General features: G+C 39.1%; 1 protein-coding gene across 1 annotated transcript in view; it reads left to right on the top strand.

The window, feature by feature from the left end:
* The window catches only part of DNAH11 (dynein axonemal heavy chain 11), a 455361-nt gene that overhangs the window by 242199 nt on the left and 196900 nt on the right, over positions 1-16262 (top strand). Inside the window, 5 exon segments of the mRNA XM_007946592.1 lie at positions 1482-1655; positions 7685-7889; positions 11752-11917; positions 12786-12888; positions 13477-13716. Coding sequence (XP_007944783.1) covers positions 1482-1655; positions 7685-7889; positions 11752-11917; positions 12786-12888; positions 13477-13716 — 888 coding nt within the window.

Below are 16262 nucleotides of genomic sequence, written 5' to 3'. Positions count from 1 at the left end.
TTCCCTTCAAGGCTCAGGGGTCCAGGATTATCTTCTGTGTCTGTGTTAATTGGTTCCCCTTTTCTTTGTTGAAGAGGGTCTGTGCAGTCTTTCTGCCTATTCCACCATCTTGGAATCTATGTCGGTATAAAAATTCTTAAAGGGAAGCCTAATTTGCTGTATAAACTTTAACCTAAAACAGAGTAAAATACTTCTTTAAAAAAAACCAAAAAATCACATAAGTGGGATAACTGGGATTCTAAGCCTGATATAGTTTATTGCAAAGCCCTAAACTCTTTTGATGAATGAATGAATGAATGATTCAATAAATAATTCAATTGAAAAAAAAAAAATTCACTAGGCCAGATCATATTGTGGCTGTAGAAGACCAGCTTTGTTAGTTGGCTGATACACCATTGCCAGTTCCCCTCTATTGTCCAAGCTGTAATCTAGCAGCCAAGAGATGCAGTTTGTACTTACCATCATATAAAAACAAGTACCTCTTAGTAAAAAGAGTCTTTTCTCTGCCACTGTAGTCCTCTCTGGAAGACAGGAATTGGATCTATGGTGTTCTCAGAGCACTCAGGGAGCCCTGCTAGAAAACCAAGTCTTTGTCTTTCTTCTTTCTTTCATCCTTCATGGAAGTGGTTGCAGATTGAGAGTTACAAAAATCAGCAAAATTTTAAAAATCATTTGAAAGAATGATGAAAGATTGCCAACCATTTACTTTTCTCTAAGTAAGCACATTTACTATCACCATAATTTTATAAAGGAAGTTATATTTTAACACAAAAAGCCCAGAAAATCAAGAGTATAGGAAAGTATATCAAAATGTAGGAAAGTGTATAATTGAGAAAACGTTACTAATTTTTAAAGCACTCCATTGTTCTTATGCTTATAATTTTATCATGAGTTTATGTGAGCATTATAGAAATCAAGACCAATGTTTGATAACCACTGTCACGTGTTACCTAGTACAGTAATTTGCAAGATAGCTTGTTGTTAAACTTAATAAGCAAAGGGTAAGGTTCACCTAACTTTATCTTGCTCTTTAATAAGTATTCTAGAAAATGTGGTACCTGATGAGTATACGGCAATGACAGAGTTCTACCTTTATGATGGAAGCTCTGGTAATGTAGTGCCTAGCGCACTTGACTGCTAACCAGAAGGCTGGTGGTTCAAACCCACCAGCCACGCTTCAGAAGGAAGGTTGAGCAATCTACTTCTGTAGTGATATCACTTTGGAAACCAAGAAGGGCTCGCTGTGAGTGAGGTCCAACTCGACGGCACATAGCAGCAGCAACAACATTCATTATATCTCATTATATCCTATATCTCGTTATTTTTCTTGGGTCACTTGTTCCGTCTCATACCAAAGGCTTAATTTGTAATCTTGACGCTGTACACTCCGAACGCTGTGTGGTGAGCAGCATTTGGAGAGGCTTTGTATGTTTTCACAATTACCTTTAAGTCTGCAATAAAGATTTCTCTTGTTCCCTTAGCTTTCTGATTACCCAGCTGAATTCAGTCGGTGGTGGCATAAAGAGATGAAAGCAGTGAAATTTCCATCCCAGGGAACAATTTTTGATTATTATCTGGACGACAAAACTAAGAAATTCTTGCCTTGGGCTGATAAAATCCCCCAGTTTACCATGGATCCAGACGTACCTCTGCAGGTAGGTGTGGCAAACATGGCAATTTTCAAGTCACACTGTGCTGGTTTGAGCCCTTTCTTTTCAGCAGTCTTTCTTCTTTATCTGATGGATAAACTACTGTGTTGATATGCTCAGCATATAACAATTTCCCTGAGTGAGAAGTCTCTCAGTTTTAGGAATACTTGAACCTCTTAAAAAAAAAAAAAAAATCCCCTTTAATTTTATGGTAACATTTTGCTTGGTATTTTCATAGAACCTTCTTGAGTTCTGTAAAAATTGGAGGCATATTTCTGTTAGTTCAGTGATTCTTTTTTCTATCCTTATTGTAAATTTCTTAGATAGCACTTGAATTGTGAAAGGATATGAATTCCTTTCTTTACCCCCAAACCATAAAATGAATATGTTTAATCTCAACTCGTATGTTTCAACTTCACATGACAGCTGACAAATCCAAATGAATTATTCTGTTTTTGAAAGTTTTCCTTCATAGATTGTCCTTCTACATTTCTGTCTGGCTATTCTTTGACTATTTTCTTATTCAGCCTTGTTCTGTTTCCCCTCTCATTATATTTCTTCACATAGTCATGCCATTCTGATTCATTTTGACACTTACTTGTTATTTCAGCAGTGCTAGATGAATACTAGCTGTTGTCAGATGGATCTTGGCTCAAGGCAGGGAATACCAGAAAGATGTTTACTTGTGTTTTATTGACTATGCAAAGGCATTTGATTGTGTGGATCATGACAAATTATGGACAACATTGAGAAGAATGGGAATCCCCGAGCACTTGATTGTACTCATGAGGAATCTGTACCTTGACCAGGAGGCTGTCGTTGAAACAGAACAAGGGGACACTACATGGTTTAAAATCAAGAAGGGAGTGCGTCAGGGTTGTATTCTGTCTCCACACTTATTCAATCTATATGCTGAGCAAATAATCCGAGAAGCTGGACTATATGAAGAAAAACGTGGTATCAGGATTGGAGGAAGAATCATTAACAACCTGAGATATGCAGATGATACAACTTTGCTTGCTGAAAGTGAGGATGACTTGAGGCACCTACTGATGAAGGTTGAAGAATACAGTCTGCAGTATGGATTACATCTCAACATAAAGAAAACAAAAATCCTCACAACTGGACCAATGAGCAGCATCACAATAAATGGAGAGAAGATTGAGGTTGTTAAGGAATTCACATTGCTTGGTTCTACAATCGATGCCAACGGAAGCAGCAGTCAGGACATTAGACGACGTGTAGCATTGGGAAAGTCAACTGCGAAAGAACTGTTTCAAGTGCTGAGGAGCAAGGCTATCTCCTTGAGGACTAAGGTGCGCCTGACACAAGCCATGATATTTCCAATCGCCTTGTATGCATGTGAGAGCTGGACAATGAATAAGGAAGACCGAAGAAGAGCTGATGCTTTTGAGTTGTGGTGCTGGCGGAGAATGCTGAAAGTACCATGGACTGCTAAAAGAACTAACAGATCTGTCCTGGAGGAAGTGCAGCCAGAATGCTCCTTGGAAGCAAGAATGGCCAGACTTTGTCTCACCTATTTCGGTCATGTTGTAAGAAGGGACCATTCCCTGGAGAAGGATGTCATGCTTGGTAGGGTGGAGGGTCGATGAAAGAGGGGGAGGCCTTCAACGAGATGGATTGATACGGTGGCTGCGATGATGGGATCAAGTATAGCAGGGATTGTGGGGCTGGCACGGGATCGGGCAGTGTTTCATTCTGCTGTGCATGGGGTCGCTATGAGTCAGAAACGACGCGACGGCACTTAACAACAACAAGATGAATACAGATGATTCTACTACACCTAGTAGCCAATAACAGAAAACCAAAGAATAAGGAAATTTATCCTTTAACAAACAAATTCACAGGTAGGGTGGCCAGAAGACTAATTCATCCTTTGATTTGCTGATACCATAAAAGATCCAGATCTTCCATATTTCTGCTCTGCTCTTAATGTTGGCTTCATTCCAGGACTGGTATAATTCATGGGCTGAAGATGGTTCCTTCAGAGGGAAAAGGGACTTTGTCATATCTTTTTTTTTTTTTTTTTAAGTAGTGGCCAACTCTTTCTCAAGCTCCAGAGAAAACCTCCTTGTGCATTTCATTCATCATAACTGGGTCACATGTCTACCCCTAAACCAGTTTCAGGCCAGTGGGATAGATTTACCATAAGGCTTTGATTAACCATCACCCCACTGTAGGAGCTGGGTTGAGTGTCCCTTTTTAGCACATGGCTATTGGAAGGGGGAGCTCTGGTAGCATAGTGCCTAAGGCACTTGACTGCTAACCAGAAGGCTGGCAGTTCAAACCCCCCAGCCACTACTCAGAAAGAAGGTTGAACAATCTACTTTGTAGTGATACTGCCTCGGAAACCCAAGGAGGGGTCACTATGAGTCGGGTCAGACTCGACAGCACGTAACAACAGCAACAACAAGTGGAAGGGGCAGAGACTTGAACAATGTGGGACCTCTGACAGGAAGGAAGAAATAGACAAAAGGATATTAGGCAATAACCAACAAAGTCAGCTATACCTATTTTATGTCTTTTGAAATCTGTTTTTGTTTAACCTATTTACCCTATAGTCACCTAGTAGTATCACGTAGGTGATTGAAAGCTGAAGATTAGTAATTAGCCCCAAATACTGAAGACTGAAAAGACATCTCAAGGTTGATTCATTTATTCATAATATCCTTTATCCAACAGAAAATGTCTCGTGACTTTGTAGTCTTACTTTACACACATCTCTGCTAAATATGGCTATTAGAGTAATAGCCTTATAGCATATTAGAGAAAAACTGCTGAGTCAGAAATAAGAGCAAATACTAATATTATATTAAATCAGTTTCCAGGATGCTGGACTTTGTATTTTGAAACTAGAAAACTCCAATTAGGTCGAGTTGGTTACTATAAAACTAGCAGAGGTAGGATTCAAACCCAGACAGCCTAGCTCCAGAGTCCATGACTTGGATGGCATTCTGCTGTGTGGTAGCTGAGACAGAATTAGGGCTCTGGACAGGCTGGTTTTAAATCTAAGCATCAACACTACTAGCTAGCTGTGTGACCTTCAGCAAGTTATTAATGCTTCCTAAGCTTTAGTTTCATTATCTCTGAAACAGAAATATAATCAAACATTCTTCATAGGTTTGTTCTGAGTATCATATGCCATAATGGATGTAAAATGCTTAGCTGTCACATAGTCAGTTCCCAGTAAGTGTTAATTATTGTTATTAATATGTGGAGAGAAGAGCCTGTAGCTAGATTAAAAGCAAGTGATGAAAACTAACAGAAAGAAGGAAAAATCCTATAAAATATAGCTCTAATTTAAAAAAAAAAAAAAAAAGGAGTATAGAACAGTTTGTGTCTTTCAGTAGGCCTTAAGAATGTCATTGAATGTGCTTTTTTCAGTCATAGCCATCTTAGCAGGGGGTGAATTGGTAGCTCATTGTGGTTTTGATTAGCATTTCCCTAATGATTGATGACACTGAATATCTTTTCATGTGCCTATTGGCCATTTATATTTCTTTTGGTAGAATATCTATCCAAGTCCTGGTTTGTTGTTATTTTTTCCTATTGGATTATCTTTTCATTAAGTTAAAAGCAACAGGTGTTGGCAAGGATGTGGAGAAATTAGAAACCTCATCTACTGCTGATGGGACTGTAAAGTGGTACAGCCACTGTAGATAAAATTTGGCAGTTCCTTAAAAAGTTAAATATAGAAATTATCATAGGCTCTAGCAATTCCACTCCTAGGTATATATGCAGAAGAATTGCATTCAGAAATGCAAAGAGATACTTGTACACCAATGTTCATTGCAACATTATTCACAATAGAATAGGCTGAAACCATCTAAATGTCTATCAACAGATGAATGGAAAAATCAAAATGTTGTACATACACACAATGGTTACTACTCAGCCATCAAGAGAAATCAAGTGCTGATGCATGCTATGCCACAGATGAGACTTGAAAACTAAGTGAAATAAGTTAGTCATATAAAATATTACAAATAGACAAATATTACATGATCCAACTTATATAAAATAGGCAAATGTATACAGGTCAAAGTTTTTTAGTGGTTATTATGAGTGGGAGGGAGGGAGAAAGGAAGAAATAGTGTTTAGAGGGTACTGAGCTCCTGTTGGGAGCTCTGGTAGCATAGTGCCTAAGGCACTTGACTGCTAACCAGAAGGCTCGCGGTTCAAACCCACCAGCCACTCCTCAGAAGGAAAATGGGGCAATCTACTTCCATAGTGATACTGCCTTGGAAAGCCAAAGAGGGGTCACTGTGAGTCAGGTCCAGTTCAGTGGCGGTAAATTTTTGGTTTTGGAGTTCCCGTTAAGGGTGATGAAAAAATTTGGAAATGGGTGGTGGAAATGGTTGAAAATGATGTTACTGAATTATATATGTAAAAAAGGTTGAAACGGACACAGTTTATATATACCACAATTTAAAAAAAAAAAAGTTAGATATTCCTAATCATGCAGATGATCCTGAGTGATCTATAAGCTCTTTAATCATGTTTGGTATATGCTGACCAAGTAGGGAAAAGCTCTATCCATTATACAGTTTATGTGTATTTCTTTTGAACAACATGAATCCTTCAAGAAGTTGTTTTTCCCTTTGTAATTTAGCCTTCAGGAAATGAAACCAAATCGTCCCCTCTCTTTTGATCTTCTAGCTGGATTCTATACCATGCTTGTCTTACATCTACTATCCCACATTCTGACTGTAGATTTTAATCTGTGTTTACTGAGTCTGATTTTTATTTACATATCTGTAGTCATCATTTTTATTGTATTCCTGTACGCCTCTCACCTAAATTTATTTGTGAAGTGATGTATTATATAATTAAATAACCGGTTTTCAAAACTGAAGAATTATGCCATGAAAATATTTAACAGAACAGTGCATACATTTTTTATCGGATTTAGATTTAAGTATATTCCACTTAAAAGCCACTGTTTGCTAAACTGATCTTTCCTCACACTGAACTCCTTTAGCATAGATTGTTTACTTAACCATTTTGGCACTTAGTATTTACCAACCCAAGGAATTGTTACTGATTTTCATTGGTATGTGCTCTCCCTTTTCAAATGTATTATCAGCGCTCAAAACATGGTAGGTGGTGTATTAAGCATTTAATGTATTCCCCACCATGCCTAATACACAGTTGGGCAGAGAGTAGGTATTCTGTGATAGGGAACCTTGGGTATTCATGCTTAATTTGGAAAATATCAATCCATTGCTTATGCTTTGATACTTTGATGGTATTACCTAACTGCTCTCCTCAAGCTATGATTTCTGTATGCTGGCTATTCAAATCTAAAAATTAGGTGGGATATCTCCTTTTGGGTGGTTAATATGGACCAGGAATTCTTTTTCATTAACCTCATATGTGTGTGAAAGCTGGACAATGAATAAGGAAGACCGAAGAGTTGATGTCTTTGAATTGTAGTGTTGGCGAAGAGTGCTGAAAATACCGTGGACTGACTCCCAGAAGAATGAACAAATCTGTCCTGGAAAAAGTACAGCTGGAATGCTCCTTAGAATGGAGAATGGCCAGACTTTGTCTCACCTACTTGGGTCATGTTGTCAGAAGGGACAAGCCCCTAGAGAAAAATATCATACTTGGTAAAGTAGTACCAAAAACCAGAAACTGTCTTGTCGGTCTCTAACACATAGTCACCCCTCCTTGGGTTTCTGAGGCAGTATTTCTATGGAAGTAGATTGCCCAGTGTTCCTTCAGAAGAGTGGCTGATGGGTTTGAACTGCCAGCCTTCTGGTTAGCAATCAAAGCCTTAGGCACTATGCCACCAGAGTAGGTCAGCAAAAAAGGGAAAGGCCCTAAATGAGATGGATTGACACAGTGACTGCAGCTGACTGCAACGATGGGCTTAAGCCTAGCAAGGGTTGTGGGAACTTGGAGTGTTGCATTCTGTTGTACATAGGTTGCTATGCACATAGGTTGGTTCAGATATAAAATTCTGGAATGCCTCTCTCTCTCTCTCTGAATTTTCTCTCTTGCTCCCCCAGACAGTTTTTGTTCACACATCAGAGACAACTTGTCTTAGATATTTTATAGATTTGTTGCTTGGAAAAGGAAAACCACTAATGCTAGTGGGAAATGCTGGAGTGGGAAAAACAGTCTTTGTAGGTGACACCCTTGCAAGTCTCTCTGAGGATTACGTAGTGTCCCGTGTGCCTTTCAACTACTACACAACATCTGCAGCTCTGCAAGGTAAGTGTTTCTGCTGTTTATATCCCAGGGAGGAGATCAGAAACTGCCAGGTTTGGGACATACAGCCCAAAGTGATTACTGCTTTTCCTTAGGTTTCAGGTCTTTTTCTTAAGGCTCAGGTGAATCTTCACTTATCACCATTCTGGGTAAATATAATTTGTTTAAATATTGTTTTGGTTTTGGCTTTTTATATCACTCATGACTTTATTTGCTATTAGTCTTTAGAATAACAATAATTTATACCAACAGTGTTACTTAGCCTGTAAACCATTTGGTTACATTTAATTTAATGAACTCCTGTCAGTATAAGAGGAGCTCCTGGGTCATTCAAATGGTTAAACACTTGGCTAAACCTAGAGGTTGGCAGTTCACATCCAGCCAGAAGCTCTTCAGAAGAAAGGCCTGGCAATCTGCTTCTGAAAAGTCAGCCATTAAAAATCCTATGGAGCACAGTTCTGCTCTGACACACGTGCGGTCATCATGGGTCAGAATCGACTCATTGGCAACTGCTTTGGTGGGTTGGGTTTTTTTTTTTTTTTTTTTTAGCACTATAAGGATATGCTCAAGGAAGGGCATCCTGGTTACTTTAAAGTACACAAATGTAAAGAGAGATTTAGGAGAAATTCATTAATGCTGCTATATTGAAATGTCAAGGCAAGAGCCACCAGTTAAATCTTAGAAGAATTTTAAGAATAATTTTAAATAATTGACTAAACATATCATAGGAACCAAAGGAACCACACAAGTTTGGGGCATTTCTAGAGGTCGGAAAAGCAAGGACATTAGAAGTAGAAAAGTATAAAAGTAGAATAATCTATAGATAGTGTCAAGACCTGATGTTGGCCTGCTTCTCTATGCAGCTGGGTAATGGTTATACTGTGAGTTCAGCAACACTCCGTTACCCGATAATTTATTAGATCTGTTGAGTTGCCCTAAATGTAATCTCTGGCGTGTATACATGTGCTAGTATATGTGTGTGCTTTGTTTTCTTAACTATATCAATGCAGACTATAACTTATCTTAACTGTATCAAATGCTATATTTATTGCATAACTATATTTCTTAACTATATCAAAAGCAATACATTTTCTAAGTCATTTGACTTCATTAACAGTGATTTTTCTGTAATCTCTTAAATTGTCTTGTCTTCATGAATGGAACAGTTAGAAACCTGATTTAGCTGATTTTTTTCTTCAAAAAATATATATTTACTTACCTGTTTTTCCCAGGTACTGTGTGGAATGTATGTTTTTCCTTCACAGACACACAGGAAAGGATCTCTTTATCACTTTTTCAATTAAAAATTAGGGCTACGGTTCAATAGTTGGACACGTGATTTGACTGTGGTGTGGGTACATCTTGCTGATTCCTGAAAGGGATACAGACATGTATAAGATTAAGGGATTGACTATTATCATTAGGACTTAAGGTGCCAAGGTGGCTCAGTGTTTAAGCTCTTGGCTGCTAACTGAAAGGTTGGCAGTTTGAACTCACCTAGAAGTTTTGTGGAAGAAAGATGTGGCAATCTGTTCCTGTAAAGATTACAGCCTAGAACACCCTACAGAGCAGTTCTCCTCTGTCACACAGGGTAACTTTGAGTCAAAATCTACTTGAACACGTGTGACAACAACAACAACATGAGGAGTTAAAGGTCTAGAGCTCTAGTTGCCAGTCTACTTTGAAAGAGAGGATTTCAAACATTTGAAATGGAGTGGGAGATAGAGAAAGAGGGGATTTAGGATAGAAAGACTAGTTGAAACAAAGTTATGGAAGAGTTAAAATTGAAGGATAAATTCATTGACTGACGCTTAGTGATCATATAGAAGACAGAGGAAAAGGCTGGTGTGATGGGTTGGAGTTCCATTGCAGACATGGTGAATAAGTGATTTGCCAAGGACTGAGGAGTTTCTGAAGGAACTCTGGTGGCATAGTGGATAGGATACTTGGCTGCTAACCAGAAGGTCAGTGGTTCAAACACACCAGCTGCTCCTTAAGAGAAAGATGAGGCAGTCTATTTCTGTAAGGGTTGACAGCCTTGAAAACCAAATGGAGCTCACTGTAGGAATCAACTCAATGACAGTAAGTTTTTTTTGTTGTTTTGTTTTGCTTTTTGGTTTTTGGAGAGTTTCTGGGACTGCTAAAAGCAGGAAAATCCCAGGCAAATTGGGATGGTTGGTTACCTTAATTGTGGAGAATACTTAGACATAAGCTGAGGAAACGGTATTTCATTTGGTAGGAAATGATGAGACGCTGAATAGGGGAGCAAGGAACTGACAAGAAGGGAATTGACTAGGAAGTGGGGAGGGAAGCCAGCTCCCCCAAGTGGTATACTCAAAATTTCACTGCCATCAAGTTGATTCCTACCCATAGTGACCCCATTGGTTTCCAAAGCTGTAAATCTTTACAGAAACATACTCTTCATCTTTCTTCTGTGAAGCGACTGGTAGATTCAAACCACTGACCTATTGGTTAGCAACCAAGTGCCTTAACCACTATGCTGCCAGAATGGTATACTAGCTAAATATAATATGGCTCTGGACTAGAATTGTAGAGCAGGAAATGAAAAGTTGAGAATGTGAGAAGAGACAACTACCAGTTACAGCCTTGATTTGGGTGGAGATGGGGACCAGCAGAGAGAGGTACTGTGAGACATTATATCTGTCCATCTAGGAGAGTGTTAGGACATAGTGTTAGTGGTGTAGTGCCTAAGGCATTTGACGGCTAACCAGAAGACTGGCATTTCAAACCCCCCAGCCACTGCTTGGAAGGAAGATTGGACAATCTACTTCCATAGTGATACTGCCTCGGAAACCCAAGGAGGGGTCGCTATGAGTTGGATCCGACTTGACGGCAGAGAGTTTGGTTTTTTTTTTTTTTTTTTTTTTTTTTTTTTTTTTTTAGAGAGTTAGTCATGTAAACAGAAGCACAGAAAGCACAGGGAAGAGGTTGTGAGTGAGGAAGAGAGGATGTTATGTTGAGTCTGGGAAAAGGCTGATCTGGTACCGGCAAAACATCCAGATGCAAGTGGATATTAGGAACTGATATCCACGAAGTATTTGGAAATGTGAATCGGCTGCTTGGAAGAGCTGTGTGCTTGCTTATTTATTTATTTATTTATTGAGTACTTGTTAAATCATTCATTTGTTCATTTAACAAACTAGTTACTTGTTGCAGTAGCTATCAGAGATACAGCAATAAATATGGTATGGTTCTTTGTCCTCATGATACTTATTGTCTGTCTAGAGTGACAAGTATTTAGATAATACATCTCACACATACATTGTCCAGTTATGTGTTTTCACACCTCTGATTTTCTCTCATATGTAACAACAAGAAGTCATACAGGTACATTGAGAACCCTACTTTATTTATATACACAGGATTGTGTCCTCAAACACTGTCCTCTCATGCTTCTGCACTCCTGTTGCCCAAGCAGAGAGGTGTGGGAGACTTTCTTAAGCTGTTCCTGGATTCCTCTGCCAAGTTGGTAGAGAAGAATGAATAAAGAGACCAGGCCTGGCAGGACTGGCAGTAGTTCAGGCATTGGAATAGTCATAGGAAAGTGTAATGCACAGAGTAGCGGGGGAGTTGTCTGGGGTGTCATGGCCAATGCGCTGATATTGAAGTCTCCAGAAAAGGCGAGTGAGGATGACCTCTGGCAACAGAAGGGAAGTGGGAAGGGAGAGCATGACATAGAAGAGGTCAGAGCCAGAGAAGTAGCTCAGGTCTTAACCTGCAAAGAGGCGATATCTGAAACCATGGAGAGAAGATTGGAGAAATTAAAAAAAAAAAAAAAAAGGCTAAGGACAGATGATTTACCTTCTACCAGTGACTAGAACACATAATTATATACTTGTTTCAGGGATTCTTGAGAAACCTCTAGAGAAAAAGGCTGGTCGTAGCTATGGTCCAGTAGGAAATAAAAAATTGGTTTATTTCCTTGATGACGTGAACCTGCCTGAAGTGGACCTCTATGGCACTGTCCAGCCCCACACTCTGATTCGACAGCATGTTGATTATGGACACTGGTAAGCAGTTCTCTGTATTTTATTTTCCTACAAAAATCTAATTATAATCATGTGTAAACATTTTAAAATTATCCCCAATTTCTTACTCTTCTGGGAAGCATTTTATGTAGTACCTTTTGGGTTTACTGGACATCCCTATCAACATACTAAATTTGTATCTTTGGAAGAACTGAATTGAAAAGAATGCTAGAAATATTAAGATATCCAGAAATCATGTCTGCTTTAAGTATGTTGTTGTTGTTGTTGTTATGTGCCGTGGAGTCGGACCTGACTCATAGCAACCCCTCCTTGGGTTTCCAAGGCAGTATCACTACAGAAGTAGATTGCCCAATCTTCCTTCCGAGGAGTGGCTGGTGAGTTTGAACCGCCAGCCTTCTGGTTAGCAGTCAAGTGCCTTAGGCACTACGCTACCAGAGCTCCCGTTTTAAGTATGTATTCACACTAAATTATTTCGGATAAGTTTGACCTTATCCTATGGAGTGTAAATACTGGTTAATATCTCACCATCACAGTTTGCGATCCCTGCCATTAAATACAGAGAGAGCCACCAGTCATCCACACAGCCTTGCCATGTGTGCAAGGTGGTTTTCTGACCAGATGTAGATTCACCTGAGAATCAATAAGCAGTCATACTTCCTATTGATTCAGCTCCAGGTCTTGATTTTGGCATCAAAGGAACTGAGTAATCTTCAATTCTCTGAGCTTCAGTTTCTGTGACTCTCAGATAATGCAAACTAGGTGAACCTCGCAAAGCAATTCCAAAAATTGAAGGAAACCGTTTCTGAGAAAGTCCCTTATGAATTGGTGGATTTTGTGCTGTTTTCATCAACGGTTGTTGGAATTAAAAGTTCTATTTTCTGTCTTTTAGGTATGATAGACAGAAGATGACACTTAAAGAAATACACAACTGCCAGTATGTTGCCTGCATGAATCCACTAGTGGGAAGTTTCACAATCAATCCTAGACTACAGGTAGGGTGTTAGTACTGTTCTCTCCCCAAAAGCCCTGAAATAGACTGAAACATTGTAGATTTGGATCCTCGGTGCTTTTGAGTACGAATTAGAGCTCCTCCTGGATATTTGGTTAAGTATAGGAGATCAATAATCACCACCACCACCACCTCTACAGCTTAAAATCCTGTAACTTGCTCACTTATCTGGGGTCAGCTATAGAAGGTCAGCACAGTTACTGTGCTGATCTTGGCTGGGCTCCTTCACAGGTGTAAGATTGACGGTAGGCTCATCTAGGCTGGCTTTGGCTTCATGTGTCCCTCATCCTTCAGCAAGCTTGTAGAGTTCATAACACAGACAGAAAGTTAGAAGGACAAGTAGAAGCACACAAGCCTCCCACCATGATTGACACATTGTACTTTCCACTCTTTCTATTGGTTCAAGCAAGTCACGTGACCAGAGTCAGTGTGGGAAGCACGACAAAGTTACATGGCAGTGGGCATGGATTCAAGAAGGGATGATAAAATCTCTTTTTTTTTTTCTTTGCAATCTACTGGTACCATTATAATCCCTGTTATATGCAACCCTTATATTTGTTTTTCTTTTCAGAGACATTTCACAGTGTTTGCATTCAACTTTCCATCCTTGGATGCACTAAGCACCATCTATGGCCAAATCCTTGGTTCCCATTTCCAGCAGCAAGCATTTGGTCCATCTATTCTCAGAAGTGGCCCTGCTGTGATCCAGGCTACAATAGCATTCCATCAAATGATGACGCATAACTTTTTACCCACTGCTGTTAAATTCCACTACATCTTTAATCTGAGAGACCTATCAAACATCTACCAGGTGTCTTGACTGCTCTGTTTTATGCTTTTTTGGGAAAAGGAAGAATTATAGTAAGATTAATAGTGTCCATTTATAGAACTTAGTGTAGAAATGTGCTAAGTGCTTTCATATCTACTATTTCATTTTGTATTCATAAACTTTTTTTTGATGAGCTAAATAGAGGCTTATTATTTCCATTTTATCAATAAGAACAATGGTCCCTCTCAGGTTGCAAAGTGACTTAACAGTAGAACCAAGAATAAAATCTGGACTCCTTATTTTATTTATTCCACAAATATTTGACTTCTTGGGTCAAATAAGAGGAATAATTTGATCATGTCTTTGTATAAAATACATTTGTTGTTGTTGTCATGTGCTGACGAGTCAGCCCCAATTCATAGCAACCCCCTCCTTGGTTTTCCGAGGCGGTATCACTACAGAAGTAGATTGCCCAGCCTTCCGAGGAGTGGCTGATGTGTTTGAATCACCAGCCTTCTGGTTAGCAGTCAAGTGCCTTAGGTACTATGCTGCCAGAGCTCCCTAAAATACATTTATGTACTATAATTTTAAAACATGTTAAGAGAAATTACAATATTTTAAACTGCTGCATCATTTGACTTTGATAATGACAATTAACATATTTCCTAGTAAAAGTAAAGTGTTTATGTGTTAGATTTAACAAGGAAATTCCAAAGAGGGTGTTTAAAATCTGAGATTTGAAAAAATCCGACTAAGATGGTGTACTTTATGCAGTAAAAGTAGTTGGAAGTTTATTTATGGCTTTAAATTCTTTTGTGAGAGAGGTAGTAAATTGGTTAAGTATGAAAACTTTATAGGATTTATTTACATTTGGTGGTTTTTATTCCTTTATATTTTACAACCCTCTTTTGTAAATCATGCCACAACTCCCCAAAAGCGTAATACAGCATAAGACATCAGCTTTTTAAGAATATGGACTATGGCTTTTCATTCTCTGTGTTTTAGCAACTGACTAAAGACTGTGTTCAATAAAGTGGTGTTGACAAGCTGATTCTTAAATCAAAGAGGAAAAAAGGAAGGAGAGGAAGGCCTTAGGGGGATGGGATGAGGCTTCTGCCTGCTCATCCTTCATGTTCAAATAATTTTTTTAGCATTTTACATCTTATTCTCCACAACTCCCTTGGTGTTCTATGTGTGCAGACCAAGCTAACTGTCTCTGTGAAGAGTGGGTCTGTATGAACTCACATATTGAAGAGCAATGTTGAGTGGGGGAAAAGGTGCTCTGGTGGTGCAGTGGTTAAGGAATTTAGCTGCTAACCAAAAGGTTGGCAGTTCAAACCTACCTGCTTCATGGGAGAAAGGTGAGGCAGTCTGCCTCTGTAAAGATGTATAGCTTTGTAAACCTATGGGACAGTTCTACTGTCCTGTAGGGTCACTATAAGTCACAGTTAACATGATGCCAGTAGGTTTGGTTTTCAGTTTTGGGTTGAGGAGGAATGAGCTTCAAAGGGTTTTGGTTCTATTCCCAGACATACCTGCAAGTTGTGTGTGACTTTGGGCGATTTATTTTTGGTCTCATATTCTTTATCAGAAATGGAGAGGTTAGACTGCATGATATCAAAGGTTTTCAGAATTAAAAAATTATGACCCCATGATTTTAACATTAGTTGTTCATACATTGGTTTCATAAACTTAATTCTTTGGCAGCATAATTGGCACAAGTACTTAGACGTAGTATTTAGGTACTAGGGTGGGTCCTGAAATAGTTGCAGTCCTAAAAATGCATATAAGTTATTAAAATTGTAAAAACTGTAAAATGTTGCTTATAAAAGGGTAAATCTTTATACACACACACACACACACACACATATATATAGTGCTATTGATAACTTTTTTTAACATAACAAATTGCTAACTTCAGAACATAGTTAAAGATACTGTTCTGGTTACCTAGTGCCACTCTGACAGGAATATACCACAAAGGGGATGTCCTGAACAAACAGGAGTTTATTCTCTTACAGTTTGGAAGCTTTAAGTCCAAGTTCAAAGTGCCAGGCTCTAGGGGCTGGGTGAAAGCCCTTCAACCTTGGGCTTCAGCTCTGCCTCCTGCTCCCAGCCCACTGAAGCCAGAGGCTTTTCTTCACTCATACAGCTACTGGCTGCCAAGTCTGACAAGCCCAAGAATGACAAGTAAAAAGACACAGTCCTGATGTTACCAAACCACAAACCAGGCCATTAATTCAAGTCTGTTGAAAGTCCCAGGGTTGGCAGAACATGGCAGGCTGCTGAACAATGACAAGGCTACATGCAGGGTGCAAGCATGCCATAAGCTAGAGACCATTCCCAAAGCTGTTTCTCATATACAGGAAGCAGACCACATACCCAAAGCAGCTACTCAGCTGCTCCAATAGATTCTACCATGGAGTTAATTACCATTCTCATCATGGGGAATACTACATTCAGCTGCCCAGCCACTCAACCAGGCCCAGCCAAGTTGACACACAAACTGAACTACCACAGATACTAAACAGAAGTCTGACCTTGGCTATGATCAGCTTTTGAATTAAAAGTATTTTTCCTGTTTTTGC

The sequence above is a fragment of the Orycteropus afer genome, unplaced genomic scaffold (genome assembly GCF_000298275.1).
Source record: "Orycteropus afer afer isolate SDZICR_OR568_19922 unplaced genomic scaffold, OryAfe1.0 scaffold00008, whole genome shotgun sequence".
NCBI lineage: Eukaryota > Metazoa > Chordata > Mammalia > Tubulidentata > Orycteropodidae > Orycteropus > Orycteropus afer.
This window is presented reverse-complemented; position numbering and strand designations above follow the sequence as displayed.